The 25,032-nt window shown below is 42.2% G+C and overlaps 1 protein-coding gene across 1 annotated transcript in view; it reads left to right on the forward strand.

The window, feature by feature from the left end:
* Positions 1-933: 933 nt before the first annotated feature.
* Positions 934-25,032, forward strand: part of gfra2b (GDNF family receptor alpha 2b) — a 138,433-nt gene continuing 114,334 nt past the window's right edge. The window contains exons 1-2 of the mRNA XM_052608424.1: positions 934-1,837; positions 3,718-4,032. Coding sequence (XP_052464384.1) covers positions 1,786-1,837; positions 3,718-4,032 — 367 coding nt within the window. The 5' untranslated portion in view covers positions 934-1,785. The remainder of the gene's footprint in view (positions 1,838-3,717; positions 4,033-25,032) is intronic.

Raw genomic sequence — 25,032 nt, forward strand, 5'->3', positions numbered from 1 at the left:
CAAGCTAATTGAACAGAAGAGTTCTGTTTAACCCATTTTGCCTTCTGAAACAGACCAGGTACACGTTAGTACTTATTTTTATAATATTTTTTACACAGAGCTATTTGATTATGTACTGCAATAAATATCAGCTACACAAGGCACATTGTATTGTATTAAGGATTTTTTTCTGTGTGTGTTTTACCTGTATTTTCAATTTTCCTCTTCACATCCATAAAATTATAAACAAATTCCCCCCAAAAATATTTACATTTTATTTAATAGGGATTATCATAGATGCAATATGCATTTGCTCCTGAGGATATTTGAGAGTTAGCACATACTTGCTTAGAGTGATGACATTTGATTAAGCATCTGAATTGAATGCCTATCATACTAAACAGTTTGTTTATGACAGGCAATGTGCATTTACAAATTTACAGATTACAAATTGATCTCAGTTTATTTGGTTAATTAGCCTGACTCATTTAGAGACACCATTATACAACTGACATTTCCCTCATGTTCTCATTTAGACATACATATTGATTTGTTCAAACTTAAGAATCAAGTTGCTAAGTGTCAACCTTTTTACTAGTAGAAGGCTTAATAATAATGATAATAATATATTATTAATAATGATATTGCATTTGAACATTTGTGTTAGTAAATAACACATGATACGGGTATGATATATGAAAATGTGTCTTCATAGATAGATAGATACACATGGCATGGTATGGGAGACTGCTGTTTTAATTTCTAAACTCATAATATAAGCCAGTGCTAGAGAAAACATTTGACTAAAACACCTTACACAGATACTTGCCCGACCCCTTAATTCATTGGGGCCAATATTATCGCTGAAGCAGTTTAACACGCGATTTATCTCCATTAACTTGTCTCATTAACTAATTCGAGTGCTAACAAGTCATATTTAGACAGTGCAAGGTCGTGTCCGACATGACTGTCGATGCCCTTGTGCCCTGAGCCAGTGCGCAGCGGTCAGACTGATGCGGTGATATGTTTTCATTGCGTCCGCTCTGACGTGAAGAGCGACAGAGCCCCAAGGGTCGGACGTGTAAGTTCAGTTTCGTGGGAGAAAGCGTTTCCCTGAGCCTCACAAAACAGACGAGAAGTAGAACTGTGCCCTATTCCTGTTTGTTTTCTTCTATATCACCGACTCGGGAAACTACGGCAGTTCTGAAGCCACAGGCACGCTGGTGGACACATAAGGATTTTCTGATGAAAGTCAAGGTTGTCCAGCTTAAAGTCGAGGTTATCCAGCGAGGAAGATTTATTGCTTCTCACAGGAATCCGAAGATTTTATAGTTCACGCGAACAACAAACTTCTGTTTGAAAGGGGATGATATGCGTGTGGACGATAGAGGAATAACCGGTGATAATATGAGAGAGAAAAACGACGGTCGAAGTTTAGTCGTTTGTAACAAAATATCTCTGAAATAAAAGTTTTAAAGATTATCTAACGTTCGTATATTCAAAAATTAACCACGTTTTGGAAACGCGGATTAAAACGCAGGCTCGTCCTTTTTGTTCCAAATTTGAGGAAAGCGTCGACGCTCTTGTGGAAAGGATATTATTATTATTGTTTTTTAACTTCTCAAAAGTCCCAAAAGGAGATAAACAAGTACTGGAATTGTACGCTTTGAATAATTTCTGACGCTATTTTAACCGGCGACTTACTGTTGGAAATGAACCTGAGGTGTGACTTCCGTTAAATATCCGTTGGATTTGTCAGCGAACATTGACGGATTCTGGGATCGCAATAGCTCACTGGGAGCTCAAATGGGATCTATCATGATTTTACTGAATATTCTGAGCGTCCTGCTTTTATTGGGTAAGTGATGAATCGAATGTTTCATAAATGGCGCGAGAGACAAAAACCCATGCAGATGAAAGAATGATAAAAACCCACGCAGATAAGCATTTATCATATTGAGAGTGTAATCATGTGGTTTAACTGCCTGCGTAAAGTAGACATTTGACGGTCAAGGAGACCGTTTACAGAATGAATTCACTCTTTCATGCTGGCAGGCTTCCAGACTTTAATAGTCTCATATTCAACATCACTCAATCAGTGGAAAGATCAAAATTAAACAAACTGTGCAATATTACTGATGCTTGGTTTACATTGCAATGCTATGCTATGCTTGTTATTTTACGATGCAGTAACCCATGTTTCCCAACTAGAAGTAGATTGCTCATTATTTAGAAGAACTTCGGGACATCGTTACGTGAGCTGTTAGATCTAAAGGTGAACTAAGACCAGTGTCAAAACTTGAAAAATGGAGTGAAAATGCTGTCAAACGTTAAAAGTATAGCTTGTATGAAGCTTGTAATGCTGAAATTGAACATCTCTGAGTTTAATAAAATGAACAGATTTGGCCACGGAAATACAAAAACAGTGCAACATAAATTTGCTGATTTGCTTATTTATTTATTTTGATTGATTGATTTATTGATTGATTCAGGGTCCAGGACTCGTATAGGGGCAATGAATTGGGAACATTAATATAAAGTACATAAATACTTTTCAATGACCAAAATCCATAGAAACCTTTGAAAACAGAAATCGCGTTTGTCTTTAGTAACCATGGCAACAATACGCAACTCCCTCACTCTTAGTTTGGACCGGTGTCTTATCAAATGCTACACCGGCAAAATATAAATACATACATTTAAATAATCACAGTTTAAATACATCACCAAAACAGCAATTAAAAACTTTAAAAGATAGGGCCACACTACTACTGCTTGTTTTGCGACAAGAGGAACCTCAACAGTTTGTGCCCATTAACTATCATTGTTTGCAATTAGTTACTTATGCTTAAAGTAGACCTGCATAAACTAATGCCTTGTTATTGTTCTTGTAACTAAATTTAGGCCTAGCTAGTGTGTGGGATGCACAGACAGCTGCAAATTATCCAAATGCATTACTATTATTTATTAAGTGTCCTTTTATAACCAGTGAAACCTAAGCTAGTTAATTAAACAACGTTTTAACGTGCTAATTACATAATCACCCTTTTGGGAAACATGCTATAGAGATTTAGTAGGCTACTAAAGTGCTTATTAACATTCTACTTAGTGTTTCTGGAATTATAGCACAGGTTATTGGAACCCATAAGCATTGAGGGGAACTGTCCATGGTGCTGAAAAAAAAGTCAATGTAGCCAAAGGAAAAAAAAAAAAAAAAAAAAAAAAAAAAAAAAAATATATATATATATATATATATATATATATATATATATATATATATATATATATATATAATAAAAAATTATATATTATATATATTATATAAAATTATATATATATTATAAAATAACCTACAGGATTTTTATTTTATTTTTTATTTACTTGTTCAGGTTGTATTATTATATATTGTATAGTCAAATTTGACATGTTTTATTGAAATGTTTTCACATTGTGTTTCTCGTGAGAGTAATGTCGAGTTAATCAGTTCACTGTCATCTTGTACAGTTCCTTACCCCACCGACACAAGTCACTGTCGTTAGGGTTTAATGCTTTCTGCTGTATCACTTTGTGAAAAAATGGTAGACAAAAACTTTGGACTCTCTTGGGTCTCTACAAACATACAAAATAAATAATATTGTTTCTGTTCTTTTCCAAATTAAGTCTTATTAAAAAACAAATAAATAACTTTATTCACACAACCTCTTACCTGGTCTGATAATGCCTGTGCCCTTCCCACAGATGAGGTGGAACTTTCCATGGCTAGCCATCCTGGTTTGTCAGAGCTGGGAACTCATGGTTGGAGAGCCCCCATGGACTGCCTGAGGGCCAGTGAGGTGTGCAACCAAAACTCACAGTGCAGCTCACGCTTCCGCATCATGCGCCAGTGCCTGGTAGGTCGTGACAGGACTACCATGCTGGGCAACAGAGAGTGTCAGGCTGCCCTTGAGGTGCTGCAGGACAGCCCCCTGTATGACTGCCGCTGCAAGAGGGGCATGAAGAGGGAGCTCCAATGTCTGCAGAGCTACTGGAGTATTCATATGGGTCTTAATGAAGGTAAGACTGAGTTTTTCTTAAAGTGTTTTTCTGTCGCATCTCATACAGAGACAGCTATACATAAGCAATTTTAAAGGATGATTTCTGTGAACATTTTTTTAAATACTAGCGCTGTTTTTTTAGGAATCTTGCCCAGCCCAACACAACTGCTCGACCAATTGGGTGAGTTTTGGCCGGGACTATTCTGTTTGGTGAACATTGTGATACACTTTCCCTCAAAAGTGAATGTTCATCCAAAATTGAACATTTGGTCATCATATAAATCATGTACATGTGGATTGCCAGATTAAGGACACTAAACAGGAACAAGCTAAATTGACGAGTTTTACACTGTAAATTGATGAGTTGATTTATCCGCATTTTAATATTGCTCTGGTTATAGAGCTTTTTAGATGGATACAGCAGCCTTTTAGGTCTGGGCAGAAACTGCGATCTCTGACAAAGCTTGTTTGCTGGCTTCAGTGGCTTCAATATGCTGTGTTTTCCACTGACTGGCAACCCATGGAGTCAAAATACTATTGGGTAAATTGGCAGTTGGTGGAATCAAAAAAATCGAAACAAAAGCAGACATTCCAACATGGAATGCACATTTCAAAATAGAATAACTGTATGTAGCATTGTTTTGGAATAAACAAGCATGTTTCCTTAATATCTGCTAACACAATATTATTTTTATGTTTAAGTTTTTATATGATTTTATGCTTTCAAAAATAAGCATACAGCATCTTAAAGTAAAGCTATACATTTTTTTACATTGAAATTAAGATGAAATACAATAAAAATATTACACAAAAAGTTTTAAGCTATCGAAGGAAAAATAAGTTTGAGGAATTTCTAATTTAAAATAATGAATATCTATAAACGTTAATATTTTATAGGTCTAAAACAACAATTAGAATCCACTTACTTTCAGTGTATTTTTTACTTACTTTCAGTGTATCTTCTGCAGAGAAAAGAAAGTCATGTCATGTCATGTCGTTTCCACAACTTTTTAATTTGTTCCTTTGTTTTAATTCAATCGTGGCCACAAATTAAAAATTATTTCCCTCATTTTAGCATTAGAATTCTTATTTTGTGCCCATCATTTAAGTAAAACAAGGGTATGGAGCACAAATTCAAATTTGTGGCCTCAATAAATATATATTTGTCTGCATGTCATGTCCGGGCAGGATTGCTAGTTTTTCAGTCTCGAATCAAATCTAGCTCAAAACTAGTCCATTCACATTTCCAGGGGGTCCCCATTTAAAAATTGCTTTTGGGGGGTAAAATACATGTTTTACGTCGGGTTCCACTACATAAATTTGCATTCAAGGGGAACTGTTCTTTTAAGCGACATTTGATGTTTGAATTCAAAACTGTTCATCAAAACTGTCTTGGTGGAACCTTGTAGACAAACAAGTCAGTTGCTTTTCCAAGTGCTGCATAATACATGATTTGGTTTTTACTTGATGCAAGGCCGATCTGTAGCATAAATTTAGGGCAGTGTTGATGTGCAGAGCAGACAATTAACAAGAAAGTCAACACGCACCTTCTCTCTTTACAGTCAGTCCATTACAGAAGCATTTAGACTTCTGATATGGCAGTTAGCATTCGCTTTTGGGAGTGTATAGGGGAATCATTATAGGATTTAAGAAGTGCAAATCGGCCTAAATTATAACCCATCTGCTTTGGCAGTTGCTGCAGGAGCAACAACAAATAGGGTCCTATTGATGCGAGTAATCAGAGAGCCTTTTAAAGCAACTGCCCCTCTCAAGTCTGGCATTTCAATGAGGCATTGTGGACTGCTGGGCCTGCTTACTGCCTGCTGAGGTAAGGGAAAAAAAATAAATATCACACAGCTTCCTTTCATCAGAAGCTGTGTACAAACAGATTAGGTAAAATCACACAGAGAATAATAAGTGATGCAACAGATGCACAGATGAAGTTATTCATGCAAGGCATTAACAATTAGCAAGAAATTATTTGGGCATTCCAGAAGTTAAGAAGAATCTTGTAATATATAAACTTTATGTCGTCAGTTTCCAAACAAGTTATTTGCTTTTTGAGCACTTTTCTATTGATGTTGCTCCAGCACTTGAAAATGATTGGACCCATTTTTTTTTTGTCCTACTTTGGACAGCACCAGCCCCCATTATGATGTTTTTCTTGTGACTTTGCTCTTCAGTCCACTACAGCAATTTCATTGGGCTTCAGAAAAATATAGGTTGCTCTCAAGTGATGGTGAGGGACCATGCGGCAATGATTGCACCTTGACAGAACTCTATCAAATCCACAAACGCCACACAATTGGCCCAACGAACACACTCAATAATCACCCAAACTAAGAGAGGCCCCATCAAAGGTTAATTATTCTGCCATTCTGTTTGAATGGAATGGATTTTCTATTTCTAAAGAAACTGGCCTCCATAAACTGAGCTAGGATGTAGAAAAAAAGCATTGAAAAGAGAAAAATGGGAATGAAATTGGAGTGAGAAGTCGCTGAAGTTGCCGCAAGCTCAAAGACTGCGGGAGGTTTGAGTGTTTGCCAAAGCAAGCAGGAAGATGAAGTTCTCCCTCATCGCAGTGCTAAAATGACTCAGCGCTCTGTTGGAGCAACCCCTTCTCCTCAATCGCTCCCTCTTGCCGAGTCAAAGCCCTCACAGCATGGGCAATATTCATTCTGATCCATAACACAGACAGGCATGTTGTGGCATTCAGAAAATCACCAATAGTCACTGCCAACTAGGATGCCTGAGACATCTGCTCCAGATTTAGAAACACAAGCCAAGTTATGCTTTACAATTTACATGAAGCTCTCCATCTTCACTAAAATCTCCCGTTGATCAGGATTTACCAAACATAAGGTGGTGAAAGCAGAACCGTTAAAGGAATAGCTTATCCATTCACCTTTAGCCATCCAAGATGTAGATGAGTTTGTTCATTGGAACAGATTTGCAGAAATTTCACATCACTTGCTTACCATTTGCTGTGAATGGGTGCCATCAGAATGAGCATCTGATTAAAACTTCACAATAATCCACAAGTAATTGCTCTATCCAAGTTCTCTATCCAAAATATTGCTTGCAGTGATAGTCGTCTCATCTGAATCAGGAGAGAAACATGCACGGATCAAGCACAAGACAAGTGAAAACGGTTCCAATATGTTGGTGAATTTTGATGTGAGAGTCCGCCCGGAGATGTACTTTTTTCACTGGACTTTATTATGGATTATGAACTCATATTTTGGCCAGAAGCAATGGTTTAAAGTTAAAACACTTTAATGATGAATTTGTTTCTTGCAAACATGCAGCATTTTACGAGATGATAATTAATGGAGTGGAGTGGTGTGGATTACTTGTGGATTATTGTGATGTTTTTATCAACTGTTTGGACTTTCATTCGGACGGCACCCATTCACTGCAGATAATCCATTGGTGAGCAAGACAAAGAAACAAAGTCATCTATATCTTGTATGGCCTGAGGGTGATTATTATTATTATTATTATTATTATTATTATTATTATTATTATTATTATTATTTAGTTCTTTCTTTTAAGCAAGAATACTTGTGCAGCTGAAAACATCATGTTAAATGAGCTGTGGTGTCATGGTGACCCTAAAACAATAATGTTGATTTGTTTTGCACATAACAAACTAAATATTTGTATTTGTTAAGGTACATTTTAGCTGGTGGGCTTGTTTGTGCTGGGACACTAATGAATTAAACATTTAAGTGATTATTTAAAGCGTAATGATTAGTTTGTGCTAATGGCAAGATAATCACTGTTAGAATTATTCTAAATTATTTGATAATTAAGCATATTTGTTATTTTTATGGGAAAAGAACTGAACTTCTGCACTGCACTATTTAATATAATAAGGAGAAAGTATATTCATTACATTCTTTTGCAGCTATTACTGTAATCTTATAAAAACTTATATTTGTAGTCTTAAAACATTATTGGTAGCACTTTATTTTACAGTCCTTTTCCTCATGTACATACTATGTACTTATTATAGTAATTACAATAACTATGTAATAACTAGGTACTAACCCTGAACCTACCCCTAAACCTAACCCTACCCCATGTAGTTACCTTGTGTTACCAGAACTTTCTTATATAAATACAATGCAAGTACACTATAAGTACATGTTAGTACATGTACTGTAAAATAAAGTGCAACCACATTATTTTTACTGGTGTAATATGATAAAATTAGTACATGAAACAGGATATATGTACATATATGTTTGTATATGTACACCATGTAAATAAATATACATTACCATTCAAGTTTGGGGTAAGTAAAATATTTATAAATTTATTAATTAATTTATTTATAAATCAGCAAGGATCAGTGTTGGGGAGATTTACTTTTAAAAGTAATGAATTACAATATTGCATTACGTCAGAACAAAATTAATGGGCTACGTTACTTTTGAATTATTATTATTATTATTATTACTATTTTTATTATCATTATTTTTTTGAGCTTGCTTGTTTTTTAATAGAAAAAGTTGTATTTTTTGGCAAATGTAAAAGCTTTTCACACCAAAAGTGCAATGAATAAGCCTCAGGCCGAAAGAAATTTAAATTTATGTGTGTACAGTATAGAGGATACAACTCAAACAAACCTTGAATGAAGAATATGATGCAGGAGGATAAAGTTAAACACATTTCAGAAGTACTAATAAAATAAATAAATAAACAAGCAAACAAATAAATCATTAAGTCATTTTTGTTTATTAGTATAGTTGAATGGGATCAAAGGTCCAATTCATGTGTTTGTGTTATTTAACATATGGTAATTATTGCAGGTTTGTCATATTCTGAGTTTGTGTTCCACAGTTTTTATTTATTTTGGGGAGTACAGATTCAGAGTTTTTTTGTGTGCAAATGACATGTATAAATGTCTGGGGAAAAAGATGCTGAAAATTAAGCTTTGCATCACAAGAATACATACATTTTTTAAATAATATGCTAATTGAATACAGTCTTTTAAATTGTAATCAAATGTCACAAAATTATTGTTTTTACTGTATTTTTTGATCAAATAAATACAGCCTTAGTGAGCATAAGAGATTTCTTACTGGCATCTTACTGAACCCAAATGTTTGAACTTGTAAACATTTAAATGTATTTACTGTACCCAACAACAACAACAACAAATTTAAATAGGAACATCATCAATTGCAGTGTAATAGGTTTCAGAAAAACACTGTGTAAAACAGATATAGGGTATAACGATGAAACTACACTAAACCTAGTGCTTTCACTGGTTAACTTAATTTTTCTTTTGACAATTTTGATAACACATTTTTGCTTGCATGCAGTTTGCCTGTATCTCTGTCATTAAGCATGGGGGCAGTTATGTAATTACAGTCAAAACAGTGGCCTATGACCTCAGCCTGAGCATATGCAAATTTGTATTATAGCTGTCCATGTTAATTAGGACATTGTACTAGAGTTTAAATAAGGAGACTTTAGACTTTAAATAAAGCAACCCAGAATGTCCCCTTACATATAGGCCTTTCAAATACTTCTGTAATACGAGACTCAAAATTACACTTAGGCTAATACAAACACATTAGCAGACTGTTGTGGTTAAAACGTGTAAATTGAGAAGAGGAAAACATCCCTAACAGTATAAATAGATATTATAGTGACAGATTATTCAGGGCTCAACAATAAGGACTGCCCAATGGCCTGGGCCCAGTGTGAAAGACGCTCAGGACGTAATTTTTACCGATCGGGCCACTGTTGCATCGTCATGAAAGTTTATAATTTGCATGTGTTTTCAAGCCTTGCTAATTTAAAAATTCAGAATTCAAATTCAAATTTTAAGCATGTAAACAAGACACGCTGTGTATTCTATGTGAACAGTGCGCATACAGAAAACCATGCGGTGACTATAATATAATAAAACTATTTGAGTCTCCGGCAACATGCAGTCCCCAGATTGAGTTTCTTTATGCATCTTTTTGCACTGGAATTGACAAATATATACAAAAGCATGTTAGAATACCCGTCTCGGCATGTTACTTTGTAACTTTTACAATAAATAATCTACATTTAATATATTCAGTGGAGTACAGATGCAGCGGTCAACTGGCCATTCTTTGTTTAATTTCAACCTATCTTTGTTCTGGGCTTGCACACAAACTGCATTTCAATCATTTTCCAAAATGTTATTTGTGTGGAAAAAATATGCTGTCAGTCTGTAAATGACCATTAACAGAGGTGAGAGATGCTGAGAGGAGAAAATTGTACAGTGAGAGGAAGATCACTGTTCACAAAGTGTGAAATATTGTAAGAAAATTCTAAATATTGAATTGGAGGTGAGGATTTATATGAATGTATATCTGAAGGGAACTGACTGTTTTCAGAAAAGTTTACTGAAAAATCTTTTCTCTTTATAATGCATAAAGTAGAGTTTAAGAGCAGCGCTGCTTTGTTTACAGTGGTAACCAAGGAAATGTGTGTTACAGCTGTTCCATAAGCGCCACCTGCTGTCAGAGAGTGAATTTGCATCTCATTCAGCCCGTCTCCTGTTTTTGTTTCACGCAGATATGTTTTATGCATTCCATTCTGTTTTTGCTTCAAATTTGTTTGTTTGTTTTGATCCATTTGTGATTAAAATGCATTGGTTGCCTCTATTTTCAAATGGCTACATATAGTTTGGCATGTAATATACTCAACTGGGCTAGTAGAAAAAATCCTTAGTGTTGAGCTCTTAATGTGTATGTGTATATATATATATATATATATATATATATATATATATATATATATATATATATATATATATATTAGTGCTGTCAAAATTAGCGCGTTAACGCATTCGATTAATTTGAAATATTTAGCGCGTTAAAAAAAAATAACGCAATTAACGCGGTTGCAGTTTTTTTTTATTTCCAGTTGTGGCCTATGTGTGTTCAACGTGCAAAGAAATATGGATAAGACCAAGGAAGGACTTTTAGACGGAAAGTTTCAGTACAAAACTCTGCCGGATTACTCTTCAGTCTGCCACAAGAAACATTACTCTTCATTTAGTCTGCCACAAGAAACAGCAACATTAAAATCATGAACTCAAATGTCATTGTTTAAATTAGACCTTTCTGTAACGCTAACGTTAATAAGCTTAAACGAATATAACGAAATAATTGTGTAGCGGAGTATATTTTTGTACACAGTGCGAACTGTCAATCACTCCTGTACACGTGCATCACTGTTCTCCTCGCAGCTGCAGCAACTTGCGCTCTCTCTCTCTTCATCAAGCTTTAAAACAAAAAGGGAACAAAAAGATCATATTGTCTTTGTGCATAGGCTATAGATTAATTAGATAAATGAATATCTAAATTTGTGCCTTGCCGTCTACGGTATTTGTTTAGAACTTAGAAAAAAGATGCTGCAGCCTAATGAACAGCCAGCGGGGGCTGCAGGACGATTCAACCTCCGCAGACAGTTTTTAATGTTTATCAGACAATAAATACTCAAGATTTTGCTTTAGTATAACTCACAACGAGTTTCACACACCTTCTCCGGCCACGTTGAGTTGTTGACACTTAACAGTGGGGAAAGCGACACATGCGCTATTCACTTGTATAACTTAAGGGTGAATGGGTAATGTAGTTTCTGCTCTGGGTGGGACGAATTAGGAAGCTTGCATTGTGAAGGGCACTCTGAAAATCGGCAGTGCAGGTAAAAGATTACAACCTCTATTAAAACAGAGGTCCAAATGAGCGTACCGATACGCTACAAGCACGTTCTGGGCGCACGGAGAGGTGGCGGTAAGCTCAAGAGCTATATTTGGAAGTGGCGGTACCGGTGCATACTGGCCCACTTAAAGCACTGGCAATGACTATACTTTGGAATTTTTTTGCAGTCCACTTAGAATTCAACATGGAAATCATTTTTGTTTTTTTATTGGCATTGATTGTTTTGAAATTCAAATGGTACTTACATGTCTGTGTTTTTATTTCTGTAATAAATATGGCTTTCAAGCCAACAGTTAATTTGGAGGATATTGATGGTTTATTGCAGGTATGTTGTTTACATGAGAAAATCTGTGTTACAAGTTAAACAAAAATTCCAATAAACAATCATATTTTGAATTTAAATAGTTTCTTTGTCTTGAGTTTACATTAATTATTTACATTTTACATTTACATATCCAAAAAGTTTCAGTCTTTTAATTGCGATTAATCGCGATTAATCGCGATTAATTTTAAAAAATTGTGCGATTAATTAGTTAATTTTTTTTAATCAATTGACAGCACTAATATATATATATATATATTGTCACGGGAGGAGCACAAGACAGACACAGTGGGCGTGGCGTCAGGCCTCGGAGAGGCTTTTATTAACAGAAATCATAAAATAACAGGGAATAAAAGTGGCCAAAAGGGGGAAAGTGTCCAAAATAACAGGGAATCTGGTGTCCTCGTTGTGCTGCGGGATTTGTGTAGGTCGGGCAGTGTTCATCAAGGAAGGGTCCAGGCAAGGGGCGGAGTCCGGCGGCCGCACGCGCTCCCCTCCTTGGTCCGGGGCGCGAGGGGCGGCGGCTTCTCCTAGCGGCCGCGTCTCTCTCGTTGGCCGCGGCGCTGGTAGGGGATGGACGGCCCGGCATCCTGGCCCGTCGGCCGTGTATACGGGTGCGGTTCCCATCCGGATCGCGGGTCCGGCAGCTCACGTCTTGGTGGCGCGGGAGTCCCTCAACGCACCCTTCCTGGACCCACGAGGACACCAGTGTGCATGCACAGGGAAGAGACCGGTCTCCTGAGGAGAGGCGCGTTGGGCTTTTAAACAGCGGCGGTAATGAGGCTCCACTTCCTTCAGGTGTGCCCCATCACACGCCGCCAGCCCTGACTCGTCCAGCGCCCCTCCTCTCACACACCCACTCCAGTCGGGAGCCTGGTGAAGGGCGGCGATTTAGGACGGGGTGCCGGTGACAATCAGGGAGGAGGCAGCTGACTCGTCACATTCCCCCTCCCAAGCGACATCCCCGTCCCCAGGGCGCCACCCACACGGGAGTGCTACCATCCTCAACCAGGCTCCAAACGGTCGGAGTGGGCGGGGCTTCCTCTCCGGGCGGTCCTCCCTCTCGCAGCGCACCAGAACAGGGACAGAGAAACCGGGTTTTAGTGACAGCCTCAACCAACCACAGGGTAAAATGACAATGGAAAAGTCACTTACCCCTTGTGTGGCTGGGAGGCTGTCCCCAGTTTTCCTCCGTCCCAGTCTGGGTTCTCACGAACGTTTGCAAGCGAGAGGGGGGTGACGTCACCAGACGTTTCCCAACTGCGCTGTCTAGGCACCGCCTGCCCGCATTCTCCACCAGTGTCACGGGAGGAGCACAAGACAGACACAGTGGGCGTGGCGTCAGGCCTCGGAGAGGCTTTTATTAACAGAAATCATAAAATAACAGGGAATAAAAGTGGCCAAAAGGGGGAAAGTGTCCAAAATAACAGGGAATCTGGTGTCCTCGTTGTGCTGCGGGATTTGTGTAGGTCGGGCAGTGTTCATCAAGGAAGGGTCCAGGCAAGGGGCGGAGTCCGGCGGCCGCACGCGCTCCCCTCCTTGGTCCGGGGCGCGAGGGGCGGCGGCTTCTCCTAGCGGCCGCGTCTCTCTCGTTGGCCGCGGCGCTGGTAGGGGATGGACGGCCCGGCATCCTGGCCCGTCGGCCGTGTATACGGGTGCGGTTCCCATCCGGATCGCGGGTCCGGCAGCTCACGTCTTGGTGGCGCGGGAGTCCCTCAACGCACCCTTCCTGGACCCACGAGGACACCAGTGTGCATGCACAGGGAAGAGACCTGTCTCCTGAGGAGAGGCGCATTGGGCTTTTAAACAGCGGCGGTAATGAGGCTCCACTTCCTTCAGGTGTGCCCCATCACACGCCGCCAGCCCTGACTCGTCCAGCGCCCCTCCTCTCACACACCCACTCCAGTCGGGAGCCTGGTGAAGGGCGGCGATTTAGGACGGGGTGCCGGTGACAATCAGGGAGGAGGCAGCTGACTCGTCACAATATATATACTGAAAGGTCAATATATATATTGTGGCGGGGTGAGGAACTACACGACAACCGTTTGACAGAGAAAGTCCCCGAAGGGTGGATTTATTGAAGGTAAGTGCTCTGGGTGAAGGCGGTGCTCTCCTGTGGTGCTTCAAGTCCCTCGTGCTCGCTGTGTCCTGAGTGGTGTATCCCGTGCTGTGCTCTCCTTGGTGGGGCTGACGGTCACACGCTGCTCTCTGTAACAGAGGAGGAAAGGGTTAGCGTCCTTGTTGGGAGACATTCCTCACCACTCTGTCTTCCTCCTCTGTTTAAGAAGGCTCCGCTTGATGAGCTGCAGGTGCGGCCGCTCAGCCCGTGATGAGCTCGTGCCGGTGCTTCCCGTGTGTTGCCAGGGCGACGCTGACGAGCGCTCGGGACGCATGTCACACCCCCCCCCCCCTAAGCGTCGACCTGCGCCTGCGGTACAATGGGGAGATATGGGGAGGGTGGGGAGTGGAGCCTGACAGACCTGCGAAAGCTGCCCCTATCCTGGAGAGACCGTCCGCGTTGGCGTTGGCCGTCCCCGCCCGATGTTGTATGGTGAAGTGGAAGTCCTGGAGCGCAAGGAACCAGCATCCTCAACCAGGCTCCAAACGGTCGGAGTGGGCGGGGCTTCCTCTCCGGGCGGTCCTCCCTCTCGCAGCGCACCAGAACAGGGACAGAGAAACCGGGTTTTAGTGACAGCCTCAACCAACCACAGGGTAAAATGACAATGGAAAAGTCACTTACCCCTTGTGTGGCTGGGAGGCTGTCCCTAGTTTTCCTCCGTCCCAGTCTGGGTTCTCACGAACGTTTGCAAGCGAGAGGGGGGTGACGTCACCAGACGTTTCCCAACTGCGCTGTCTAGGCTCCGCCTGCCCGCATTCTCCACCAGTGTCACGGGAGGAGCACAAGACAGACACAGTGGGCGTGGCGTCAGGCCTCGGAGAGGCTTTTATTAACAGAAATCATAAAATAACAGGGAATAAAAGTGGCCAAAAGGGGGAAAGTGTCCAAAATAACAGGGAATCTGGTGTCCTCGTTGTGCTGCGGGATTTGTGTAGGTCGGGCAGTGTTCATCAAGGAAGGGTCCAGGCAAGGGGCGGAGTCCGGCGGCCGCACGCGCTCCCCTCCTTGGTCCGGGGCGCGAGGGGCGGCGGCTTCTCCTAGCGGCCGCGTCTCTCTCGTTGGCCGCGGCGCTGGTAGGGGATGGACGGCCCGGCATCCTGGCCCGTCGGCCGTGTATACGGGTGCGGTTCCCATCCGGATCGCGGGTCCGGCAGCTCACGTCTTGGTGGCGCGGGAGTCCCTCAACGCACCCTTCCTGGACCCACGAGGACACCAGTGTGCATGCACAGGGAAGAGACCTGTCTCCTGAGGAGAGGCGCATTGGGCTTTTAAACAGCGGCGGTAATGAGGCTCCACTTCCTTCAGGTGTGCCCCATCACACGCCGCCAGCCCTGACTCGTCCAGCGCCCCTCCTCTCACACACCCACTCCAGTCGGGAGCCTGGTGAAGGGCGGCGATTTAGGACGGGGTGCCGGTGACAATCAGGGAGGAGGCAGCTGACTCGTCACAATATATATACTGAAAGGTCAATATATATATTGTGGCGGGGTGAGGAACTACACGACAACCGTTTGACAGAGAAAGTCCCCGAAGGGTGGATTTATTGAAGGTAAGTGCTCTGGGTGAAGGCGGTGCTCTCCTGTGGTGCTTCAAGTCCCTCGTGCTCGCTGTGTCCTGAGTGGTGTATCCCGTGCTGTGCTCTCCTTGGTGGGGCTGACGGTCACACGCTGCTCTCTGTAACAGAGGAGGAAAGGGTTAGCGTCCTTGTTGGGAGACATTCCTCACCACTCTGTCTTCCTCCTCTGTTTAAGAAGGCTCCGCTTGATGAGCTGCAGGTGCGGCCGCTCAGCCCGTGATGAGCTCGTGCCGGTGCTTCCCGTGTGTTGCCAGGGCGACGCTGACGAGCGCTCGGGACGCATGTCACACCCCCCCCCCCTAAGCGTCGACCTGCGCCTGCGGTACAATGGGGAGATATGGGGAGGGTGGGGAGTGGAGCCTGACAGACCTGCGAAAGCTGCCCCTATCCTGGAGAGACCGTCCGCGTTGGCGTTGGCCGTCCCCGCCCGATGTTGTATGGTGAAGTGGAAGTCCTGGAGCGCAAGGAACCAGCGGGTTACCCTGGGGTTGGTGTCCTTTGCGCGGGCCATCCACTGCAGTGGCGCATGATCTGTCAGCAGGGTGAACCGGCGTCCGAGGAGGTAATAGCGTAGCTCCAGGACTGCCCACTTGACGGCCAGTGCTTCCTTCTCCACGGCGGCATACCGTTGTTCGGTCGGGGTCAGCTTCCGGCTAATAAAGAACACCGGGTGTTCCTCGCCGTCCTGGACCTGGGAGAGAACGGCTCCCAACCCCGTGTCCGAGGCGTCGGTTTGCACCAGGAAGGGGCAGTTGAAGTCGGGGGCTCGCAGGACTGGCTCCGTGGTGAGGGCGGACTTCACCTGCTGGAACGCCTCTTCCGCTTCTGGACTCCAGGCTATCTTCTCCGGTTGCCCCTTCCTGGTCAGATCTGTCAGGGGAGAGGCTAAGGAGGAGAAGTTAGGGATAAAGCATCGGTAGTATCCTGCCAACCCCAAAAAGGCTCGTACCTGGGTCTTGGTAGAGGGCCGCGGTGCCGAGAGGATAGCTGTCACCTTCTTTTCCTGGGGGCGGATGAGGCCACGTCCCTCGCAGAAGCCCAGGTACTTGGCTTCGGAGAGAGCCAGGCGACATTTCCGGGGGTTGGCGGTGAGCCTCGCGGAGGGGAATGGCTTCTGGGTAGCGGGTGGCATAATCCACGATAACCAGGATATGTTCATGCCCCCGGGCGGACTTCGGCAGCGGCCCCACCAGGTCCATCCCGATGCGCTCGAAGGGCACCTCAATGATCGGCAGCGGGATCAGCGGGCTAGGGGGAGGAGTATGTGGCGAGGTCCGTTGGCACGTCGGGCACGCTTGGCAGTACCGCTTGACATCCGCCTCCAGTCCTGGCCAGTGGAAGCGGTCCCGGATCCGTTGCACCGTGTTTTGGGCGCCGAGGTGGCCAGCCATTGGGTGGGCGTGGGCGAGTTCCAAGACCGCCGGGACTTTGCTCCGCGGTACCACCAACAGCGTCTTTTCCTCCCCCCTCCGCTGGCCGACATAATAGAGCAGGCCGTTTTGGATGATGAAGTGGGGTGTGGGGTGGGGAGCTGGTTGTAGATCCTCCCCTTCCGCCACCCGCACTTGAGACCAGCAATGCTTGAGGCGCTCGTCCCCACGCTGCTCTTTGGCGAGCGTCCCCCCTCCCGCTATCTGCTGGAAGACATCGAAGAACAGGTTAGAGTTTTGGGAGGGGGACTCACCTCCTCGAGGGCTGTCCGACGTCAGCAGCGCGGGGCCTCGTCGAGGGCGCCTTGCTGGACTCCGGCGTCGGCGGTTCCCGGCCGGGCTAGCAGGCTGTGTGCTGGAGGTGAGGAGCTGATCGAACCCCGGCCAATCCCGGCCGAGGAGAACGGGTACCGGTAGGTTCCTTAAGATTCCCACTTCAACGGGCCAGGAACCAGGGGTCGCGGTGATGGTCACTCGCTGGGCCGGCCGTTGATGCGCACCTTGGCCCGTGGTGCCTTCGGCGCTGGACCGTGGACTGAACAGCCTGCTAGCCATGTCCGTCCTGGGGAACGCGGCGGCTCGGTGGGCATTGGCTCGTCCTGGGGGCCGGGAACCGCAGGCCTGCTCACGGGTCGCTGGGTGCCCTCCGGCGAGCGTCGCTCCTGGACCACCCTTCGGGGAAAAGGCGGCGCTCGCTCCCCTATCTCCCGGTGTTGGGCGGCCTCCGCCAGCTCAATGGCCTCCACGAGCCCGTCGAGATCGGTGGGGTTCCTCATGCCAGCCGCCTGCCTCAACGCGCGGGGGAGGGCGCGGAGGAACCGGTCGATCACCACACGCTCAGCTACCTGGTGTGCGGAGGGACCCCCGGTCAACAGCCAATGTTGGGCCAACCGGGATAGTTCGGCCGCCTGGGCGCGAGCGGGCTGACGAGCTCGATATTCCCAGTCATGGAACTGCTGCGCCGCACAGATTGGGGAAAGGCCTACCCGGCTCAGGATCTCCTTTTTCACCTCTCCATAGTGCTGGCTTCTCTCAGTCGTCATGGTGAAATACGCCCGCTGCGCTTCCCCGGTCAGCAGCGGCGCGAGGAGTCAGGCCCACTCGTCCTCTGGCCACGCCTCCCGGACTGCGGTGGCCTCAAACATCTGAATATACATCTCCACGTCATCATGCGCCGTCATTCGTGGCATCAGCTGGACGGCCTGGACACGGGGGGTCAGGCAGCGGCGTGCGGTGGGTGGCGGCGCGGAGGGCGGCGAGCTCACGTTTGGCGTCTCCTTGACGTGAGGCCATATGTTCCATTATTTGCTGCTGGCGGATGCTCACCTCGGTGAGGTGTTTTAGCAGTTCTTCCATGCCGGGGGAGGAGCGGCCGCCTGTGGAAACAGAGCAGATAAAAATGAAAGGGGGAAAAAAAGAAAAACCAAAAAACAAACGGGTGGCTTTATCGGTCTCCTCAGGGGTCGGTTGTCGGTGTCCACCTCACACTATTGCCCGCATTCTCCACCAGTGTGGCGGGGTGAGGAACTACACGACAACCGTTTGACAGAGAAAGTCCCCGAAGGGTGGATTTATTGAAGGTAAGTGCTCTGGGTGAAGGCGGTGCTCCCCTGTGGCGCTTCAAGTCCCTCGTGCTCGCTGTGTCCTGAGTGGTGTATCCCGTGCTGTGCTCTCCTTGGTGGGGCTGACGGTCACACGCTGCTCTCTGTAACAGAGGAGGAAAGGGTTAGCGTCCTTGTTGGGAGACATTCCTCACCACTCTGTCTTCCTCCTCTGTTTAAGAAGGCTCCGCTTGATGAGCTGCAGGTGCGGCCGCTCAGCCCGTGATGAGCTCGTGCCGGTGCTTCCCGTGTGTTGCCAGGGCGACGCTGACGAGCGCTCGGGACGCATGTCACAATATATATATATATATATATATATATATATATATATATATATATATATATATATATATATATATATATATATATATATATATATATATATATATATATATATATATAAAATTTTTGAATGAAGAAAAAGTGAACAGCAGTTCTTGTTACATTTTTGCCATAATATGACATTGCGATGACAAACCTCATGTGCAATGTTATCACCTTTATATCTCAGAGAAATACAACAGTTAATGTGCTAAAACTACCCGTTATCACTGCACTGACATCTAAAATAAAACTGTTTATTGTTATTCGGCATTCATTCATGATCCAATCAAATATCCAATGATCTAATCATGTTTCACCCCACAATTTATTTTTCTCATTAAGCATCCTGTGTCAGATTACTTAAGTAAATGTGTTCCTGTTAACTAAATATGCAGTCCCACATGAGCGCTGCATTCATGACCATTTCTGTGCATATTACACTGGTAATCAAAATATTGACATTTTGTCATAATGTCCCAGTAAATGATAATGATACATGAGCAACCCTATCTCAACAGTAATGAGTGGAAATAAATATAAATAACAGACCATCATTATGAATTTACCAGCTTAACTTATGCTGATTTTGTACTAATTACATTCATAAAGCTTATCAAAAGATTAGTATTAACAAAGCAATGTTTTATAAGCTACACTGATTGAAGTGCACAGTACACCAGATAGTCCAGGACTCTACCATAATGGAGGTGCAGGTTTTAAACAGCATGCTTAATCAAATATCAGTGTAGTCCACGCTTTCTCAAAACTTTAATTAAACAGGCATGTAGATATGAGGGATGGGAAAAGGGCAAAATTCATTAGCTATTGTGTAGCTGACAAATTATGAAGCGAAACTGGGCCCTTTGCTGCTAAATCAATTTGCTATTTGGTATTTGTGGATTAATGAATCTGCTTAGACTCTACTACAGATTTACTTTGTTCCATCGAGGCAATGTATCAGGCAGTTATTCTTTGTTTGCTAATTGCATCCTTTGATTCCCACAAGGCACAACATGGGGGAAACATAAGCCCTACCTCCTCCTGAAAATAAGATAATAACTGTCTCCAGACTCTTCAGATATATTTTCATAATAAATCTTACCATAACAAACAATTTCTCATTTAGCCATCTTACAGCATCTTACTTTGCCTGGGTTATTCAATTACACAACCCCATGCAAAATTAAATTATGATGATGTGAATGATGACATGAATGATGTAACCCTTAATTCTTTAGCAAAACATAAGAACTAAGAAAAAAATTAAGAACTAATACATTGTTAACTAAAATACATCTATACACACACACACACATATGTATATATTAGTGCTGGGCAACGATTATATTTTTTTAAATTGCGAGGAATCTCATTATTGCAATATATTGTTAGAGGGACATGTGTTTCCATGATTTGTCATTAAAAATGGCCTTACTTTAAGAAAATTTATCCTCAGTTGCTGATAAATGAATGTCTGAGTCTGGTTGTGTCTGAGTATTGAACTCTGAAAGGTTTCTTTAGTCCCAGTCTAGTCTTCAGAAGACTAGAAAAGAGTCTCTAAAATAGCATACTAAATGTATGTGTACAAATACAAACGAGACTTTGACATCACAAGCTGTCTTTTACAAGATTTGTTCAAACAGGAAATTTGTTTGGTCTTACTGATTTTAAAAGAAGAAAGCAATTTCAAAATCATCCGCTAAAGACTCTTTCTCAACAGTGTTGTTGTTATTCTGATCACTCCTGACAGGTTTGGTTCATATCTGGGGGTGGTAGGAGTAAAGAAACACAGTTACAGAGCCATGCTCAGCTAGACTGAACCAGTTCAGATAGTGATTATAATAGATCAGGCTCATATATGAAGCACAAACACTTAAGGTCCTTGCACACTGAGTCCGAAATTCTGAATTTTTGCACACTAAAAATTAAAAACAACCTCATATTGTGTCAATCACATTTACACACTGCCTCGGAAACCTTCATCCATCATAAAAATTATTTGGATCAGGTTGAATAAGCATTTTGAAAATTCAAAGCCACCAGACAAGCGAATGCCAAAATCCAGAATGGCGTCTTACAAGTTGAACCATTTCATCTTGCAGCACAAAGCAATGAAGTAAACTTTGAATTGCTCAGGATACTCCCGCAGTAGAATTTCCACTTCTTGATAAGGAGGTGGTATTCTCCTTCCTCACAACACAATCTCAGGATTGGATGGACCCAATATTTCCTTTTTCTCTTTTTAAGAAGAGAGGGGACAACAACATCATCCTCACTTCTTGAAGACTCTATTTCGTATTGTTTTGTGAATTGTTTTGCAACGGAGTAATTAATATGCATCAGACTTTCTGTCGTATATTTTTAGGAGGATGAATATGAAAAAAACATACAAAAATTTCGGACTCAGTGTGCAAAGACTTTTAATTTAACAGCACAGAGACCCTCTTGCTGTTTGTGATAGACACCCTTCTCTTACATTCACATACATCCACCTGATAATCTATAATCTTAGCTTGTTTCAGTTCATAAATGCAAGCCATCCTAAATGCAACTTTGCCTTTTTTTGCATAAAAACTATTCAGAGTGCACGTACTGGCAGTGATTATTCATTGTAAGATCTCAAAAGCTCAAACTGTTTTATCCAGTCAGATCCTGGTGCTTCTCAATAATGGATCTGACTAATGGATTCTTTAAAAAAAATCATAGCAGGGACACATTTTCCTAAAGACAGTTACTGTTTTTCTCAATGCAATAAGGGAGTATAATGGGCTTGTGTGGCTTATAATAAGTTATAATAAGTTGTGGCATCACATGTGCATATTTGGAAAGTAAGTATATCACGAACTGTGGTTTCCTCAAGAGCCCTTATTATATGTGGGATCATCTATGAGATTTATGCCATCTGAACAGTTCTGGGAATAAGTGATCCATTAAATAATTTTCCTTTTCTGTCTTGAATGCATTTGAATTTTTTTTATTATTATTTTAATGAATTATTTGAATGATCTAAGCACATGCTTTAAAGTGCATGTCAAAATTGTGCTTAGGGCGTGTCCGAATCCACTTCAGTGGGTTTAGCGGGCTGGGCGCATGGTCTTAGAGGATAGTCCCTATTCTCTTAAAGGGCTAGTTCGCCCAAAAATGTTATGTAATTAATAACTCACCCTTATGCTGTTCCAAACATGTAAGACCTCCTTTTATCTTCGGAACACAGTTTAAGATATTTTAGATTTAGTCCGAGAGCTCTCAGTCCCTCCATTGAAGCTGTGTGTACGGTATACTGTAGTCCAAAGTAGTCCATGTGACAGAGGGTCCGTTGGAATTTTTTGAAGCATCAAAAATACATTTTGGTCCAAAAATAGCAAAAACGACGACTTTATTCAGCATTGTCTTCTCTTCCGTGTCTGTGCGAGAGAGAGTTCAAATCAAAGCAGTCTAGATATCCAGTTTGCGAACGAATCATTCAGTTCACCAAATCGAACTGAATCGTTTTAAACGGTTCGCATCTCTAATACGCAATAATCCACAAATGACTTAAGCTGCTAACTTTTTTAATGTGGCTGACACTCCCTCTGAGTTCAAACAAACCAATATCCCGGAGTAATTCATGTACTCAAACAGTACACTGACTGAACTGCTGTGAAGAGAGAACTGAAGATGATCACCGAGCCGAGAAAGATAACGAACAAAACATTGACTCGTTCATGAGTCAAGAACCGTTTCTGTCAGACGCGTCCGATTCGTGAACCGAGGAGCTGATGATACTGCGCATGTGTGATTCAGCGTGAAGCAGACCGACACACAGAGCGTCTGAACTGAACTGATTCTTTTGGTGATTGATTCTGAACTGATTCTGTGCTAATGAGCGCGGGTAAACCGAAGGCTTGAATCAAGGGCAATCATCGCAAATGACGGCATTACGTCGAGCGCAAAAGAACCGGTGAACGGTTTTCTTCAACCGGTTTATTGAATCGAACTGTCCGAAAGAACTACTGGTGATCCGAACACCGACGCAACCGGTTCTTCACTTGTGAACGAGTCAGTCTATTGTTCGTTATCTGGCTCGGCTCGGTGTTCATCACAGCAGTTCAGTCAGTGTACTGTTTGAGTGCATGCATTACTCCGGGATATTGGTTTGTTTTAACTCAGAGGGAGTGTCAGCCACATTAAAAAAAGTTAGCAGCTTAAGTCATTTGTGGATTAATGCGTATTAGAGATGCGAACCGTTTAAAACGATTCAGTTCGATTTGGTGAACTGAATGATTCGTTCGCTAACCGGATATCCAGACTGCTTTGATTTGAACTCTCTCTCACACAGACACGGAAGAGGAGACAATGATGAATAAAGTCATTGTTTTTGCTATTTTTGGACCAAAATGTATTTTCGATTCTTCAAAAAATTCCAACGGACCCTCTGATGTCACATGGACTACTTTGATTATGTTTTTCTTACCTTTCTGGACATGAACAGTATACCGTACACACAGCTTCAATGGAGGGACTGAGAGCCATCGGACTAAATCTAAAATATCTTAAACTGTGTTCCGAAGTTAAAAGGAGGTCTTACATGTTTGGAACAGCATAAGGGTGAGTTATTAATTTCATAATTTTCATTTTTGGGCGAACTAACCCTTTAATGAGTAATGGGTGTGTTTTAGGTGTAACGTGCCCTAAACTCACATCCCATTCCCTTAAAAGCCAGCTCGCGCCATGGTGGGTTTGCTATTTACAGTACATGGCGGAATTAAATTTTTCAATTTAAACATTTTTGTGTTCTGCTGCGCATCCTTGTGTGTGTAATAAGCAAAGTGTACCCGCGTTGTGCAACAACCTATAGGCTCTTATTACTAACGAACTCTTTAAATTACAATGTTTTAGAACATGTTTTTGTTGGTCAATGGAGCAATCTATTTCAGTTACTTCAAAATATCTATGTGCCAGCAATGCGCCTGAACTCACCTCATTATCAGACCAGCACACCCATGGGTGCATAAATGGGCACAAATGTATTTGCTATTTAAACAATGTGGAGTAGTATGTGTAAATGACAACTGTGTCGGGTTGAAACTATAAGTTGCATTTAGTTCAGTGTTTGGTTGTCCGGTCTCTTCGATGTATATGTGTGTTTTCTGCCTTTTACCTGTGGATTATCCCTGTATGGATATATAGGGATATATCTATACATAACTGAACCGTGCTCTTGCCCACATCTTCCAACCGAGCCAGGGACTGCTAAACAGAACTTGTTTTTTTTCTATAATAAACTATAAAATATTTTCTATAAAAACATTAATGTCCTTGCAGTGACATATAGCTTGTTTTATATTTCATTTAATTACATTAATGTTATAAGTTGAGATTTAGGCTACAATAAATATTTTAACTGCTACTATATAAAAGGAAAACTACTGTAAATAACAACTTATTTGTTTACAATGTTTGCAAACCAAATGTTGTTACACTTTTGTTCATAAAGCAGTAGGCCTACATTTAAATGAAAAAATTTCACTATACACTACTTTTGTGCATAACAATGCGATTAATCGCAATAAAAAAATAAAATAAAATAATAATCATTGCCCAGCACTAATTTTTAGACATTGATTATTATAGAGATTAATTAATAGATTATAATTAATGTTATACCCCATTCATTCATTTCTAATTTATATTTATCATAAATATATACATAAAGAATAAGCATATTTCATATTAAATTTGACAAAAGTTTGAAAAATGCTTAATTATTTAGATTTAATGTTGTTCTAATTGAAGCTAATTAATAAAAAATAAAATTAAAATTAATCTCATCCAGGTAACAGCTGAAGAACTGTGAATGTGTGTCCAAAATAAGAACGTTAATACATTTAGAAAGAATTTTTGTTTTGCTCTGCATAACCTGAACAATTAAAAATATATTTTTTGCTAA

The sequence above is a fragment of the Carassius gibelio genome, chromosome A10 (assembly GCF_023724105.1).
Source record: "Carassius gibelio isolate Cgi1373 ecotype wild population from Czech Republic chromosome A10, carGib1.2-hapl.c, whole genome shotgun sequence".
Lineage (NCBI taxonomy): Eukaryota > Metazoa > Chordata > Actinopteri > Cypriniformes > Cyprinidae > Carassius > Carassius gibelio.